We start from the raw sequence: 18139 nt of genomic DNA on the forward strand, positions 1-18139 counted from the left end.
CTCACGCCGCCGCCGCGCGATTGTGCGGGTGAGGAGGGCGCGGGGCGGGAGTGGGGGGGGGGGAGAGAGAGAGAGAGAGGGAGAGGGAGTGGGAGTGGGAGTGAGGGAGCGAGAGCGCGCGGCCGCGCGCCCGCCGGGCACGCGCGCCCGAGCCGCGCGCCCGCCCCCGCCGCGCGCGCGCGCCCGGCCCCGCTCGGCTCTTAGCGACTGGCAGGCGCCATGGCGGCCGCTCGCAGCGACATGGCGGAGCCGGAGGGGCTGCTTCCCGGCCAGGCGGCGGCCGCCGAGGAGGAGGAGGCGGCTGCCGCTGTCGTTACTGCTGCCGCCGCCGCCGGCAGCTCCTCGTCGTCGCCTTCGTCCTTGTTGTCGTCGGTAGCGGCCGCCGCGGAGCCGGAGCCGCTGCTGGTGCTGAACGGCGAGGCGGAGAGCATGTCGGAGCCCAGCCCGGAGAGCGCCAGCCAGGCCGGGGACGGGGAGGACGAGGACGACGAGGAAGAGGAGGAGGAGGAGGAGGAAGAAGACGAGGAGGAGGAAGAGGAGGAGGAGGAAGGCGGCGAGGAGGAGGCGAGCAGCCTGGTGGGGAGCAGCAGCGGCAGCACGAGCAGCGGCTGCTGCAGCGACGAGACCCGCTCGCTCAGCCCCGGCGGCAGCAGCGAGGCCGACGCCAAGGAGGAACCCAAGGGCCCCCGGGGCAGCCAGGAGTCCGGGCTGGGCCGCGGCGGCGGAGGAGGCGGCGGCGGAGGCGGCGGGGGGAGCAGCTCCAGCTCCTCCAGCAGCAGCAGCAGCGTGTCCAGCGGCGGCGACGAGGGCTACGGCACCGGCACCGGCGGCGGCAGCGGCAGCAGCAGCTGCAGCGCCACGTCGGGGGGCCGGCGGGGCAGCCTGGAGATGTCGTCGGACGGCGAGCCCCTGAGCCGCATGGACTCGGAGGACAGGTCAGTGCGGGGCCCGCCCGCGCCGGGCCGGGCCGGGAGGCTGCCGGGCGCCATGTCCTGCGGGGCCTCCCCGCCTCGCAGCGCCGGCTGTGGGGGGGCCCTCTGCCCCGGGAGCGCCCGCCCGCAGCCCCGAGGGGTCCCCGGGGCGATGCTCCCCCCCTCCCCGAGCAGCCTCGGTGTTGTTTTTGGGAGCTGCTGTCGGGAGCCCTGCGGGTAGTGCCATGCGCCCGGACAGGCTGCCCTGGCACGGGGAGGGGGGAGATGTGCTGGGCACGGGTCCTGCCTCCTCTGGGCTCAAATGGGAGTGGGGATCCCTCCCGCCTAGGGCAAAATCCCGCTGCACCCAAAGGGAAAGGGACCGGCCTTTCAGCACTAAGCAGGTGTGGGTGATTAGCATGTGTGGGATTAAGTAGGGCTCAGTAATTTGAGGCTCAGATTCCTTTTTGGATGAATTCTGAATTCAGCAAATTTTAAAGGTTATTCGTTTACTTTTCACATGCTGAAGGTATGTGTCTTGTTCTGCCATGACTTCGGCTTGATTCTCATGGAAAGGCACAAGCAAATTCTCACACATGGCTGAGTTCTGCATTTCAGGGCTCGTTTAGCCCATGAAGTCGAGCATTTCAAGGAACATGACTTAGCTAGTGGCTTTCTTGGGTGTGTGTGATACGATTTATTTGGTAAACGGCTAAACAGAGTGAAAAATGGGCGTGGGAGTAGAATTTTGTCGCTCCCTTCGCTAGTAAGTCCTTTCAAATACTTTAAGAAACTTCTATTTTTTTTTCAGTTTAGCATTAAGAAAGCATCAGGTTTCATTGTAGAATGAGTGAGTTAGTACAAACAATTCTGTTACTTTTCTTGAGAAAGTTTCATTATTAATTGTGAAGAATTACATATTTTGGCCCAGACACGTACTTTAAATATGTTAGGTCAAATTCTGTGTGGCTATAGAAATACCCATGGTGCAGAAGTGTGACATCACTAGAGCTAACCTCAAGGGATTAAAAACAAACAAACAAAACCTGCATGAGTCAGTTCCCCAAAACTGTATAATTGCATGAAAGCCATAAGAGAGGGAAAAAAAAATGGTTCTTCTGGTTTCCACCTGACTTCTGAGGCTTCAGGGCTCACAGGCGTTACGTTTTCTTTCCTTCAAACTTGTGCAAGATAGGAAAGTGGTATTTTTTTTTTTTTGAAAGCTGAGTTTTTTACTTGAAATCCCATAAGTATGGGAGTAGATTTCTGGAGAAACAAAAAGTATATAGTTGAATTTTAAGGTTTTTTTTTTTTGATTTTCTAATCTTGACCTTTTTTGAGTCTTGTCAATTTATAGGTTAAGGAAATAACAGAAATTAGTTGCATGGATTTTCTGGCAGAACAACTGCATTACATTTTACTTGTACGCTCCAGACCTAGTGTACATTTCTTTCTCTATCATTGTTTTCATGCTTCTCTTGTTATAGTGGCACAATTAAATCTGTGTGCACTCCTTTCCAGTAGCATTGGTGCAAACTGAGCTGCCGAGTGAGACCCTTTGTGTTTAGTGATTTAAGCAAGGGCTGCATTTTTGGTTTTAATCTTTGCGAAGTTTCATCTTGGAACTTCCACGCTGAAAACAGAGATGCTGAGAGGGAGTTTTGTAGTGTAGTTTCACAGCCTGCTTGTTGAGTTGGGTAGGAAAAGAGTGATGCTACCAAGAGTGCCATTTATTTCTGATGATTAAAAAAAAAAAAAAAGAAAAATTGTTTTGAGTACACTCCTTGCTGCAGTGTGGGGTAGACCGCATTATTATTTTTGCTATGCGTAGTCCAAGTCACTTGGCCTACTGATACAAATGATAGCTGCCCCTTAGCAGCTGCTGAGAGCATAATGCGCGTCTTTAAGATGATCAGACAAGCGGAGTGTTGCAAAAGGTAGGAAATGTGCAGAAAACTGGGAACAGTTTGGATGTAGAGGTGGAGATGCAGGTTTATGATAACGTATTAAATTCCTTAAAGGCTTGACCGTTCATTGGTTTGGTCACCGCTAAATTAAAGTATAAATTCTGTAAGTACTGGAGGAGGATATTTTATCTGTGAAGTGATGTTTTATATGAGTAGTATGTTGTACAGCAGTCTGTGATCTCTGCTGTCTGCCTGTGTCCTGAATGAAGAATCTAACTTTTTGTCTCTGAAGTCCTAAGAAACTCGGTGCCATGTTGTCTCACAGACTGTGGTATAGCAAGATTACCCGAGGGAGGGAGGAGAGAGGGAGATTGCACTAACACGCTTGAATTCACAGTCCCTAGGTTAAGCAAGAGGAAGGTGGCAGAAGAGTGTACTTGGTAAAGATTTGCCTGGTGTAGGCAGGTTTGCGAACATTCAGATCATGCCCCTAGGCTTAGGATTTTTTTTCTTGTTTCCTCTTTAGAAAATTTGAATAAATAAGAGGGTGTGGTGAGAGTGCCTGAATTCGTTAAGTGATCAAATTCCTCTCTCTCTGTGTACAGCCTTTATCATTCTCTTTAATTATCAATGAATTGTCTGTTTAAATTTGTTTTAGTGGTATGAACTACAAAACAAACTACATCTAAAACTGAACAGGAAAGCTTGCATGTAATCAAGACATAGCTACTGTTCAGCTACTTCTGATACTAATGTTTTTAGAGTATGTTGAGAGTCATCTGCTAATAGAGAATAAATAATTTGGTGTGTTACTCTAGGAAATCTGTAAGCATTTGAAAAAAAAGTACAAGAAACAAATATGTTAAATATTGATGCCCTAAAACTTGGGGTGAATTTTAACTAGCTTTTCCCATGTACATAGATGGACTTCATGTTGTATTAAAGCAGATTTAACCCCCCCCCACACACACACTCACACACTCCCCCTAAAAAAGCAAAACCCAAACTGATATCTAGGATAACCAGGTGGCATTTTCAGCTCAGTGGTATCAGTAGGGAGAGTTCAGTGCAATAATTCTGGAATGGTTACAGATCAATGAGATACCAGGCCCAGGTTTTTCCTGGGAACCATGCCGTGTTCCCATTACTGTGCTAAAGTTTGCCTACTACTTTTGAGTGAGATCAGATCAGCTGTCTCACTAATAATGGGCTGCATTCAGGTCTAGTTATCCTCCAGATTTACAGTTAGGACTAAGGCTATTATTAGCATGTGAATGCTGGTAATTTTCTTTTGACTTTCTCCAACTTCAGACAAGTGCTGAAAGGATGGATACGTTTCTACACCGTCCTTTGGGGCAAGTAATCTTTCTACAGTGCTGAGAAACTTTTGCTATGTCTTTAAAAGCAAAAATAATGATTCAGTTGATTATAAAAAAAAAAAAAAGTAGCTGAGTTCATCACTGGGCTTCAAAGCTAGACCTAAGTGTATGCAGGGATTTGGGTTTAAATAGCTGATATGAATGCAGTGAAGGTGTGTCTGCAGCTCAGTTACTGCTGAACTACAATATTTACTTACAAACACTTAGGTTGCTGAAATTGTTTGAATGTTATTAGGTTGAAAGCTTATTACAGAAGTGTATTCAAATCTGAAGTAATTTTGTTACCAGGTTGTTTGATTTAGAGAGCAGGGGTAGACTTTGCAATTGTAGTAAAATGTTTAGCAGAAGTTAAAATATCATATGGCTTTACTTATTTTGTTGTGTTTGTGTTTTTTTTTTACCCTTGTGAATTTGCCTTGTTAGTTTGCTTAGAAGTTACCACTGGTCTTTTGTGCTTACATCATCTTTAGCCTTATTTAGAAGTTTATCCTTTGCTCCCTCCTCTTACTGACCAGGTAAGAGGCACTGAAATTATGTTTCAGCCAGAGGTGTGCACCTGCTGTTCTCCTGACCAAGTACCAGTGCTCACTGAGTAGCTGGTAGGCCAAACCTAACATGTGGCTGCTGGACCCATGCAGCAATCTCTTTCTCAGACGCAGTCTTTTTCACAGAACAGCCTTTTCACCTCTATCGTTATTCGCCCCTGAAATCAGTTATTGGGAGGGACTGACGATGTGACAACGTAAGCTTCAGCTTTCTAAGAGAACCCGACTAAAAATAATATTCAAGGAAACTTAACTATCTTAATCACATTAGACCTGTAGAATGCTTCTAGAAATATTCTGTCCCAGTGTAATAGGTGAGCAGCTCTTCACTCAGTCTTGAAAATGCCCATTTCAAGGAAGGTTTTCTTTAATAATAAACATTTTTATGCTTAAGATTTTTATGTTCTTCATTTTATAGCTTAAGATTTTTATTTTCTTCTTTTTATAGAATGAAGTAAGGCAGAATGAAACTAACAGATTGAACAATAAGAGATTTAGATGAAAAGATGAAGAATCCAGAATCTAGCCTTAGTTTTTTAACCGTGTTTAAAATGAAGGCATAGTCAATGTTCTAATATGCACGCTGATTTAAAAATATTAGTTCTTTAGAGTTCTTATTGCAGTTCTTATTTGATCTAGTTCTTAAACCTTCAAAAGTGAGTAATTTTCAAGGCAGGCTAGGCAGTGACACATGAATTGTAAGAGTAATGTTTATGAAGGCAGAATAGTAAAACTGAAATATAATCAGGAAGGCATGTAGTACTAATAGGTATGCTTCATGTATCCATGTGACCAGATTAAAAAGTGCTTCAGGCCTCTCTGCTGCATAGTCTCACTTGTTCCTATCCAGGAAGTGAAGAATCATTCATTAACACTTATGGCAAGGTGGTTAAGTCATTCCATTTTTGTAGTGTGTGTGTCATACTGATGCGTCATAGTGGGCCGCATAGGAGATTACATGAGATTTCAAAATTCTGCTCAAAATTATATTTGTATTGTCTGCATTTGTTGTTATTTGCTTTCAAATTGCAGAATAAAACTGCTGTTTCTGTAATTGTTATGCTCAGTTCTTTCTGGCACTGAAGAAAATAGCTTTTGATGGGAAGACAAAACAGCACAGAAACTTTAAACAGCTAGTATCTTTATTACTGGAGTTGTTGCTTGGTATAATTGAGTGGTTAACATGAGGTCTTTTTGTGGACCGGATGAAAGAGCTTGCTGTAATGAACTGTGTTTGTAGTAATATTTAAATACACTTCACAGAATTTGAGAAATAATTTCCTATTCAGTGTAAGAGATAATTGGTATGACTCTTATGTTGGGTTTGTACTTCACACAGGCCTACATGCGTTTTGCTTAACTTTGTGACACCATTAAGTCTGGCAACTTTTGAATGTGAGATTTGTATTGGTGAGCAACTTTAGGGGATTTCCTAGGCAGTAGTGGAAGGAGCTGCATTGATTTCCAACGCCCTCCCCACCCAACACACACTTTCCAGTTAAGCTGCGTATTGCATGTAGCCTGAACATCTCTTCGGGAAAAGTGTGAGGTGCATTTCTGAAGTTGCTCACAGATCAAACTTCTTGGGTAATGCAGTAAAAATATTCTATTATTGCTGCTGTTAGTGCAGCTCAGATCTGCACATCTTTCCAATAGCTTTATATATTTTTTTAATTAAAACAGAAATAAAACAGTATCCAATTAACTATCCAATTAGAGAATAATGGTGGGGGAATAAGCAGTATGCAGATATGACGTGGAATGTGGCAGTAGCAGTATGGGAGTAAATGTAGACCCCAGTGCGTTGTGCTTGTTGTAGTGCAGGCTGTTACTGGGTGAAAAGTGGGGACATAGCTTAGAAGGGAGCAGATAGAGCCTTTGAGGTTGGAATAGGTGTTTCCAGCAAGGGGAAAAAGTGAGATGCATGCAGAAAACTTTCTTGTATGATAGGGAGTGAATTATACCTAATAGCCTGAGGAAAAAGTGAGAGCTTAACCTGAAAGAAGTGAAAAATCAGCGCCTGCCATAGAGGAGCCAAGTAATTTCAGGGAAATAGGTGGGAATGTAAATCTATCTACCTTAAGCAGCAGATTTTTTTTTCCACCATTACCCCTGTTGCTTTAAAAAAAAAAAAAAAAGCTTGCTAAAAAAACCAAAAGTGGTAGTTTTAGAAGCTTTTTCAAGTCAGAGATTTTTTGTTTTGTTATCCAGCTATGTAACTGGTTCCTTTTTGTCATTTTATATGCTTAATGTCTAGAGTTGTTGGTATTTAGAAAATGAACATGTTCAGATAAATGTTCCTTATGGAATGTTTATATTTCATTTTCTGTTATGCCTGCTATTTATCATTGGTTTTGTGATGCATTAGGATGTTTACAATTGTCAGGTTGTGATTCTGCAGAACTAAAAAATAAATAATTGATGAAAGAAATCTTCAGCCTCTCACTCAAGATGCGGTATGCTTTTTTCCCTTCATGGTGGTAAAATGCCAAAAAAAATGGCAACCTGGGATTTCATTTTTCCATGTCTGATTTGCTTCTCTATGGTTCTCTTTACACTAAAATTTAATTTTTTAACTATCGTTTGCTAAACTTCGCTTGATTAGTTGTATAGTTGTACTGGATACTTTCTTTAATAGAGTATGCATATATATATATATATATATATATATATATAGCATATGCTAAGATATTCGTTAGCTATATAAAAGCAAAAGATTTAATTTGATACCATCTCGAAAGTCATGTAGTCGTCATGATGCACTTTATAAGGCTGCTACAATCCAAACAAGCTTGTGAAGTATCAGTAAAGTGAACCTAAGTGATCTGAGTTTAGAGGCTTGTAAAAGACAAGATTGTCACATATTAGGGGTAGTATCATTTATTAAGTATACTTCAATAAGAATGCAATATAAAGATTCTCCACTTACTGTTAAGATTAATGTTGTTCCAGGCAGCATTTTGTACAAATTACCAGTTCCCCTGCAAAATTGCAGTGAGGTCCTTACTTTGATCATTATAGTTCGTGTTGTAAGTAAGGCTTCAAATATAAAAGTTCTTAAGGAAATACTTTCATTACATAGTAAACAGAGAATTGTAAACTTTTTTTTTAAATAAAAATACTTCTGGCATTTCTTTGGTAGATTTCCTGGGGCTGATTTACATGCCAAACTGTAGATTAGACAAATTATACAAGTTGTTAATTTAGTGTCGAGTGGAACAGAATCAGACCATAATTATGACCTTTCTGTTATGAACTGAATGAGTTAGAGAAGTAAAACTCCACCGGTTTCTCTGCTTTTGATGCCTGATTAATACTTGAGAAGTAGCGACTCTTCACTGAAGTATGAAGTTGCTATTTCATAGAAGGCTGTCCTGTCTGTCTATTTTTCTTAAGTCAAACAACAGTAACTGAAATTGGAGGGGGAGGTGCGTCTCCTCTGGGACACTTTCATCTTTTTCTGGTTGTCTTCTGCTTATTTTTTAAGTTAGATATTCAGGAGTGGGGATAGGTATCCTGTGAATGGGAAAGTAATCGTGACACATGGTGGGATTTCCTTAGCACTATACCTGAAGGTTTTTATTTCCAATGCTTTTATTTCCACTTTGTATTAATCATGGTTCTTAGAATGGAAAGCATGCTAAAAGAAGTGACAGGTTTTTTTTTAACTACTGATTGTGTTTCAGTGAAGATTTAAAATGATGAAGCACTTGTTGCCGTTCCCTAAGTTTCAAAGGTGATAATCAGGTTGAAGATGAATTGTTTCCCAGAAATGAAAGTCAGTGTTATTTGTATCTTTAAGGCAGAACCACTTACAGTTTCTTGATATGTGTAATGCTTTTGCATATGTAGTCTGTTTGCTGTTGTATCACAAGGCATGCACATTTAACCTGCTGTAGTTTCTCAGTGCTCTTCTGACACTTTATATTCCAAGTTTCCTTATAATATTATCTGTTCCTCTGTATGCTACAGCTCAGGTGATAAACTGGTTTTGTTAAATTAATACATAACCCAAATATTCTGGGGCTGACAATCTAAATAATCAAAGTAGGTGATTCAAGAGAGTGGAAACAGCTCTAGAGGGCTGGTGATTCATAACATGCTTTCTCAGTCATGTTTTGTTTCCTGTACACGTTTGTTATTTTAAGTTTCTTTGATTTCTCTATCTTGAGCTTTTCTATCTTCTCCCAGTTTTATACCATCAAACTGAAATGTTTGCAGTGTTGTTCCCTTTTCTAGGTATTTACACCTAATCTAGAAATAGCTTTACTCTAAAATCAGCTGTTCCTTCAAAAAACTTCAAAACAAATTTTAATATTACCAGTAGTCACACTAAATAAAACTATCTCCCTGACTTCTTGTTTTCCACTATGTAGATTTCTTAGTAATCTACAGATACTCAAGTTTTCTAGACTTGTTTTTAAGATTGATTTATAGCATTATAGAATCATGGAATATCCTGAGTTGGAAGAGACCCACAAGGATCGTGGAGTCTGAGTTCTGGCTCCACACAGGACCGCCCAAAAACCAGACCTTATGTCTGACAGCATTGTTCAAATGCTTCTTGAATTCTGGCAGGCTCAGTGCCATGACCACTGCCCTGGACAGCCTGTCCCAGTGTCTGACCACCCTCTGGGTGCAGAACCTTTCCCTAACACCCAGCCTGACCCTCCCCTGTCCCAGATCCATGCCATTCCCTCCGGTCCTGTCACTGTCCCCAGAGAGCAGAGCTCAGCGCCTGCCCCTCCGCTCCCCTCCTGAGGGAGCTGCAGGCCGCCATGAGGGCTACCCTCGGCCTGCTCTGCTCGGGGCTGAACAAACCAAGGGACTGCAGCCGCTCCTCATGTGTCTTCCCCTGCAGACCCTTCACCATATTTGTAGCCCTCCTTTGGACACTTACAGTTTTAGATCTTTCTTATACTGTGGCACCCAAAACTGCACACAGGACTCAAGGCTGCAGAACACTTAAGCCTTGTTCATTCTGAAAAACTTGTGTTAGAATAACTTCATCTGTGTGAACATAGGTTTGAGTTAAAACCAAACAAACAAAAAGCCTAAATGACTCAGAAGCACAAGTTCTTAAGTGCTTAAAACACGGTAGTGGACTTTTACTTCATGTAATTCTGTCTTGTTTTCAGCCAGATACTTTCAATTCTTACTGCCATATGAATGATCTTATTCTTTTGCAGCCATTTAGTATTCTGCAATCCGTTTTTGTTTTGATGATGGTTTATCTCCATATGCTATTTTTTTCTTCTGGTAGCTTTTTTTTTGAATTCAGAAACTGATTATTATCAGGGATGAAATGGTTTTGGATGTGTTCTAAGGAAAATTAATAGGAAAGCTCAGAAATGTAGGTAGATTAAGCTATTTCAACTTTGAAGATTCTCTTTGGATTACTTGCTGAATAAATGGAGAAAAAACAACAACAACAAAAAAAACAGCCTCCAGGAGCTCCAAACCATCATGACATTTTAATGCTGCAGTCAAACTACATCCATTAAAATAAGGGGAGCTGTTTTGCTTGTGGAACACAAACATTTGATTTGGGGAGTTAAATCGATAATCCTGCAGATTTAGTAGTAGAAATGTGTGTTACTAATGTAGATATATCATAAATTACTGAACTTGCTGAGGGTGGAAAAAGGAACAAAAAAAGCTCAGGCAGGTGTTAAAGTTCTTCACTCTGTTGCTGGCTCATAGTGGTTGCTCATGTTTTGTGAGCTCTCCTTTTTTCTTTGGATCTGCTTTAATCTCACTTTTAAATTGACATGTTCATTTGGAGATCATAAAGCAAAGTGAACTGCATTTTATTAAATACTGGTAGTCATGATGTTGATGTTCTGATAGTAACAGTGTGAAGAGGTTGGTAGTAAAGTTTACTTGATATTCATTCAAAGTCAGCAAAAGTTAAATGTTAATGCAAAGCCGTATTTATTCTTTCTCTGCTTTCATGTCAGAGCTAATTTAGCCGTTTCTGGTATTTACAACTGAAATTGTTAGCTCTTGAACAATGTTTGTCCTACTTCAGTTTTTAACAGCTTTGCTCTGCAGTTCCTGTTCTTGAGCAGAGCATGAAGAGGCAAAAGTTAATCATGTGGCAATGCTTGGAGAATATATAGCTGCTCCTATGTTTGGAAGTGACAGATTTATATAAAAAATAAAATCTTACGGCAGATGCAGGACAGATGTATCCTATCAAGGATGGGAGCTCAGGGTTCATCATGTAATCGCTTTCATACTTTGAGGATTTATCTTCACCTGTCCATTGATTACATTGGAATTCTATTGGAAATAATAAGTGTAAATCACTTTGAACTTGGTGGCTTCAAAAAGCTGAAAAACTGCTAGGTGGCCTGCAGTTTTTGTGGAACTGTTGGTCTGAGCTGTGCCCCAGACTTCTACACCCTGGCTTGAAAAGGGATAGAGAAATGAGGTAAATTGTGACGTGTTTCTTTTCGCTCTTGACTTGTCCTGGTGAAATGAAGATTATGTAGTAGTCAGGTGTGTCACTAGGCAAGTCATTTTTCTTTCCTTTAAATTTTTGTTCCGTTTTGAATTGGCATTTGTAATTGAATGATTGGGATTGGTGCTGTTTGTTTTGTGTGGGGATTAGTACCTAATTGTGATTTGGTCTTCCATGTTGTAAAAGCTTTTCTGTAGGAGTTCTAGGTTTTAACCCTTGAAGTTGTTGTAAGAAATGCCTGTCATTCACGAGTTTTCCATTATTCTAAGTTTGAGTGTTCAGTTCAGTCTTCTTAAGTTTACCTCATATGAATTGGAACAAAACAGCTGAAGCTTCGTGCAAATAACAAGATATTTCACAAGCTAGGGAAAGCTAAAGAAACTAGCACGGTATTTTTTACCTTTAAAATAGCCACCTACTTCCAGTGAGGTTGACAGTGTTTGGATTCTTGAATGTTAATTATGCTTCTATCTAGTCAGAGACAGTCTTCTGTGGATTTGATGCTTTATGACTTCATCACTGTGTAGTTTAGAAGAAAGTGTTTTAAAAGATTACTCAGTCACATTTAGTGCATCTTGATGGCTATTCTGCTGTGTTCTTAGCAATGCTGCAGTGTATGTTCCATGAAGTCTATGTTGGTTTTAAATTTGTTCCATTACAAGATGAGTTTATTTATTATAGGATCTGTCAAGTCATTTCCCTTGGTGTTAGCTGAAATTATCTGGGTCCTCTGCTCACGTACGAAACATCTGGGGACTGGAAGCTGAGCATTCTCAGTGGAGGTACTGTAGCTCTGCAATGAGCTCCTGTTGATCAGGCTGAACTACTGCTTGTTGACCGTCAAGGGCATGGTATAAGGCCCATCTGTTAGGTCTGAATTTTGCCTGAGGGAAGGTTACTTCAGTTAAGGTCTAGAGGGAGTATGTCTAGCAAACATTAAAAATATAATAGTAAATTGGTTGGGATTTTGTGCATGTGGTTGGTGCCTGGCTCTACTATTTCTTGATGTTCCCAGTGTCTAATGGGGGTTCATGGAAAGTAAAAATGCAATTATGCTGTTCTTGCTTCTTTTTTTTATCGATACTCTTTCTAGACTCCTACTGTCTGTTGTTCTGACAGATTAAAAAAACAGGGAAAGAAAAAATTTGGGACATTTCATTCATTAAATTCAATGGAAGGGATTACTTGCAGTAGTGAGGAAATCAATCTCCTCTGGGAGCTGTGTGTGTGTCAGGAATGATGTGCAATACGCCATTTTCTTGAATGCATTAGATCACAGGCTTGTTATATTTTCATTCACATTTAACTGTACACAGCAGTTAGTACCCAAATGTGAATGTGGTAAGCTAAGTGGTTGGAAACTTGTGTGTCTTAAGTCGGGAAGAATTTGGAGTGTTTTTTTTTCTTTCTTCAAAGGGAATACTTGTACTTACACGACTCCAACAATGGCTTAATTTCACTCAAATCCTTAAAGGAGAATAACAAGCCAGGACTGAAAATGCTTAAAGAACTTTTTGTGTGTGTTCTCTCTCTATAAGGTAGAAATGGCTGCTAACTTCTAGCAAGTTTTTAAGCTACTATTGCTAAGGCTTTAGTTTCAGGATTGTTTCTAAATACAGTTTGGACTGGATTTAAGCAGCAAGATGCATTTGGTTCACATACACCATAGGCTATGCAGGTACTAATGTTTTAACATGAAAGGGATGGTTAAGAAAAAATCTTAATACATCCTCATTATCAAGGTGATTATTTTTAGCTAGAGGTAAAATGTAAAAATAAGACCTCAAACTGCCTTTGAGGTAATGATTCCTCTACTTAAGCTTACATTAATTGTGTTGCTTAATGAATGCGCTTTAAATAAGTTCTGTTTCAAAGCTGTTGATCTTAATATAGGAAAAATCGGAAAAGAGGAAAAGGTCCAGCTCTTCTGAGAAGACTGTATTTTCAGTTCTACCTTGCTGTACCTGGAAGGAAGGCATTGTTTGCCAGTGTTTACAGGCTTGGTAAAAATTAGGTAGTGGCTTAGTAGGCGTTTTGGAATGGCATTCAGTCCTAAAAATCTCACTTTTTTTTTTTTTTTTTTTTTTTTTTACTTCAGGTTGATTCTGATGCTTGGATTAGGATGAAAGTGGGGAGTAACAAACTGGAAGACTATGTTGTGCTTGCTGTAACAGTTTTAAATTTTAGTAATTAGTCAGTCGTTTGAATGGTGCTTCTTAAAAACAGCTATTGTGTATGCAGGCTCTCCAGCAGTGACTGTTTTTGATGCTCTATTGTTTGGGATGACCTCTGAGTTGAACTCTCTGAAACTCAAATGTCTAATGTTCTTCATCAGGCTATGGTCTATAGATCCATTACAATAGAGCTGGAGCCTGCTTACAGCTTGGGAGCAAACCCAGACCTGTCTGTCACTAGCAATAGGGGAATGCCACAAGCGCTTAAGTTCGACTAGTGTCATTCTGCTTTGATAGTGGCAGTCCAGATTTAAACAGATCTCCTGGCTGGGGAAAAAGGACTGAGGGGGTGGGGGTGGCAAGGGAAAGCTTGCTTTAAATTATTTAGTTAAAATATGTTTCGATACATATATATATATATATATATATATATATATATATATATATATAGTTTTTTAATCTGTAGTTTTCCAGAATGTCTCTGCTTTCCTTACTTTTTTTATGTTCTCTTTTTGATGCATATTATTAGTTCCTCATTTGGAGGTGCAGATTTCAGATGGGAAAGCAAAAAGAAAGCAGAGCAGGAGATGTACTTTCCATTATTACCTTCCCTTTTGTTACAGGACTTTTCCTTTCCTTGGATCATACTAAGCAGGTAGTGTCAGATTAGACTGGAAATCCCTATTCAGAGATTGAAAGATACACGGACACTGCCATAGTAGTCCAGCCCTGTTTGGGCTGGGTTGCCATGCTTCAGGCTGGGAAAAGACTCAAGTGGGCTAGATAAAATGTTGGAATGTGTGCATACATCTTACCCACTTGAGCGTCCTGCTCTCGTGTCCTTTCTGAAATCCAGAGGAATGACACAGTGGGTAGGTAAATCAGCAGATCTAGCAAAAAGCATTGCAGCGAGTTCTTGACAGACTTCAGCAGCAGCCACTGTTCCGATTATGAAACCTACCATCATTTTTCTCCTTCATCTTGAAATGGCAATTGAAGAGCAAGTGACCTTCCAAGTCAAGTGTCTTCTCTGATGCCATATAGGCTGTGAACTTTTCTGTGAAAAGCTTCCTGATACTTTCTCAGCATATGGCCTACTATAGAAAATGTACGCATGCTTGAGCTGTACACAACATGTCAGATGTTGCTGGTCTTTAGGTCTTTCATGGACTGTCTTCATGGGCTTTACCTCTTTCCCAGGTGTCCCAGAACTCACTGAGAAAGAACCCCCCACCCCCCAAAAAAAAAAAAAATCTAGGTTCTTAGAGTACAGCAGTACTAGATGGCAGATGACCTGCAATAGGTTGCTTCTGGAGGAAAAAAAAAAAACATACTTTTTAAAATTTGGTTATTTCTTGAAAAGGAATATATTAGAGTAGCAAGTTTCTTGCATTTTACGGGAATGTGTCAGAAGAACAGTCAGAGAATGGCGATCTCCTGTTGTGTGACCCCTGGCCGTTGTGTTTTATAAGCAATTTACCTATTTCTATAGTAGGTTCTGTTACAGCAATATTCATCTGCACTTCTAATGTCTTGGTTAAGCAAACTAGAAGAAAGGAAGGAGTTCTGTTAAATACTGACATATTATCACTCATCTGGATTTCAGTTACCTATTTTTAATTTTTCATATCTCTTGAATAGACTATAGGAGCATGGTCCAGTATAATACTTCATCCTTTGCTTCCAAGAAATTCTGTACGTTACCTTTTATTTTAAATGCTGTGGGCAATCTTTTTATTCCAGTTGCTCTAATATTAAATTTTGATCATAGAGTCATCGAATAATCTAGATCGGAAGAGACCTTCAACATCATCAAGTCCAACCGACAGCCTGACCTACAGAGTCCTGCTGCTAAACCATGTCCCTTTGCTGCTCATCCACACGTCTCTTAAAAACCTCCAGGGATGAAACACTAATATTAGCCTTTAGCAAGCACTTAGGCTGTTAGAACTAGACTAAGCAAACACTTAAACCGTTACAACCAGATTGGCTCTCTAAGTGTTATTGGTTTCTCCTGTCATTAATAAACATACCCATTGTGTTGTTGGCTGGATCATTATTACTAGTTCCAACTTTTACATATTTTTCTCCAAAAATAAGAATAATTTTCTACAAGTAGGATAGCATATTGAAGGGAAAAAAAAAAGCTTGAGTATCTGCGTTTCCTGAGCTGTAAAAATGTAGACTTGTGGTTTTGAGGAGGTCAGTGTATGTTGCATTGCACTTATAATATGAAATAAACTCTCTCATGCTACAAGTTCATCAATGATTTTTTTTCATAGCAGCTTAGAAGTTAATTGTGCTGCATGCCTGTGAACTAATGAAACCACACATGCAGACATGCACGCACCCATCCTTCACAGAACTTGTATTGGGCTGTGCTTTCTCATTGCTTTCCCACTCAAGACCAAGCTTTAAAAGCAGGGAACCCTTAGAACTAAGCTGAATAACCAGTCTTAGACTGTCCTTGTGGTTGCCAGCACTGTGTTGCTGCTTAGTCTCTTTGCAATATGCCTGTTTGTGGGGTTTTTGGGAATGGTAGTAATGCTGTCAGTGAAACGTGGACTGACAGTAAATAGCTTGGAAGTTTGAGCTCTTGCATAAAACGTTGATCAAATCCCATACGTTAGTACCTTTCAGCCATGAGAAAGTGAGGGCTCTTTATTCACTTGAAACGATCAGAGAGGGCTATTGTAGGAGCAGTGTGTCTGTAGTGCCTCCCCAGCCTTCATTAAGTGACTTCCTGTTGGAACCATTGATCAGCGTAATGCTACTTTGTTCAACAGAAGTGGTCGGGCTGTGTCATCTTGTCTGGGTTCAAAGCTGCTGCTGAAAGCTGATTTTGTGGAAACTATTTGGGTAACTCTAGAGCTCAGGTGTGTGGGAGCTGCATTAAGTTATTTATATAATTGTCTTTTTCATCCCATTGGTAGATTTTGCTTCCATAACTTGATTTTACTTTCAGGAGTAATTTTTGGCATAGGTATCAGCTGAGGAAGGAATGTCGGTTCCTTGGTGCATCTATTGTAGTGGGCCTGGCATGGGGGAAAAACAGGGATTGAATGCAACGTATTTTACACTTAAAGCATGGCAATTTCTTAGAAAGATACTAATGCCTATATCCAGTGGTTTGCAGTTAGCGGCTGTTAGGACTGTAGCTTCAACTCAGTGCTAGTTGCATTTTTTTTGGATGTTTCTGGCGATTGTAAAACAGGCTTTTGGGGAAATACAAATATGGAACAGTTTCAAAACCACATCTGTAGGCTTCTGTTAGCCACCTTTGCTTTATCACTAGTCACAGATTGTGAATTTACGTTATGAAAGGAACCAAGACTACTTTTTGTAGTGCAGAAGAAAGAAGGTGGGGTGGCAGGTGGGGCGGCAGGTGGGGCATGGAAAGCTGGGTGTATTCAGGATATGGAAAATGGAAGAGAATAATCGTGGGCACATGGAAAAATGCTCTGTAGCAGGAAAGTGCCAGTATGGCTTTCACTGAGAGAAGGCATGCCTTGTAAATTTAGACCTTTTTTTGAAAATCAAAAATAAAGCATGGCATTTGTATAATACTTAGCAAGTTCATTTTTGATAGACTTCTATTAAGACTTTTATTATATTTTGATAGACTTCTATTAAGGCCCAAACCTGTTGACAGGGTCTCTAAAACTTTCTCATTTGGATTAACTTGGAAAACAAAAGCCTAAGAATAACTTTTCAGTTTTAATAATATAAGGAGAATAATGGGTTGGAAGGCAATTTCAAAAGGTTGTCTGGGTTGTGGTAGTCAGCATTTTCCAAAGTTACCTTACTGGTAACTCTCTCTTCCAGATCAGAGTTTGCTCATGAAACCAAATTATTCGGGGTAGTTAAAACTAAATCTTAATGGGAAAGCATTGCAAAGGGAATCTTATTTTTTTTACTGGAAATTCTGATGAGACGCTGGGAAATTCTTCCCTCTTCCCACAATGAGGTTAATCAGACAGTGGAAAAACTGTTCAGAAAGGTAGCAGAAGCTCCAACCTTTGAAAACATCCATTAAAAACTTAACTGTATGAGACTATGAGCAACCTGATCTCACTTGGTCCTGTTTGAGCAGCAAATTGGACCAACTGACCTCCTGAGGTCCTTTCAAAGAAGAGCTGTTCTTTAGTTCTATGACTTTGTGGAAGACAGAAACATTGAAGGGTTCTAAAAGGCAACGAGCAAGTTTACAAGGTTTAAAAAAAAAAAAAAGTTATGTCAGTAGTTATTTAATTCTTATCCAGGAACAATATCTATCTCTGTGCTTTTTGCCTTAATATGAAAAGAGTACTCCATGCTTTTTTTTTTCTGCCAAGATACAGAGCAGAACAGCTGACAAAAATGACCCTGCAAAGTTTCGAAAGGCAAACAAAAACCACAGTAGTTTAGATTATGCGTGTGATAGACATGCTGCTGGGCCTTGGAGTTAAGTGCAGGACTCTCTTAAACATTCTGTAAAACTTCACTTCTGTATTATTTTTAAGGCTTTAGTGTTAGTTGTGGATGCTGGTCTAGATATATGTCTGGTAAACACTATGCTTAGCAAAAACAATGAATGACTGACGTAGTTTAAAAATAACCATGTTAACACACACAATTTTCTCACAAGTCAGTGAATGGGAGGAAAGTTTTCCAGCTCTCCCTTTTGTTGACAGTGTCCAGAAGAAGTTATACTATGGAGTGATAGTGGTTATGCCCTGACTGAATATTTTACTGTATTTTAAGTGATGAGCCATAAT

At 40.5% G+C, this 18139-nt stretch overlaps 1 protein-coding gene across 2 annotated transcripts in view; it reads left to right on the forward strand.

Annotated features, from left to right (window-relative positions):
• Positions 1–200: 200 nt before the first annotated feature.
• Positions 201–18139, forward strand: part of AEBP2 (AE binding protein 2) — a 55824-nt gene continuing 37885 nt past the window's right edge. For both annotated transcript variants that reach the window (XM_035550790.2, XM_035550791.2), the window contains exon 1: positions 201–935. In XM_035550790.2, the coding sequence (XP_035406683.2) occupies positions 220–935 (716 nt within the window). In that variant the 5' untranslated portion in view covers positions 201–219. The remainder of the gene's footprint in view (positions 936–18139) is intronic.

Source organism: Cygnus atratus, chromosome 1, assembly GCF_013377495.2.
Source record: "Cygnus atratus isolate AKBS03 ecotype Queensland, Australia chromosome 1, CAtr_DNAZoo_HiC_assembly, whole genome shotgun sequence".
Taxonomy (NCBI): domain Eukaryota; kingdom Metazoa; phylum Chordata; class Aves; order Anseriformes; family Anatidae; genus Cygnus; species Cygnus atratus.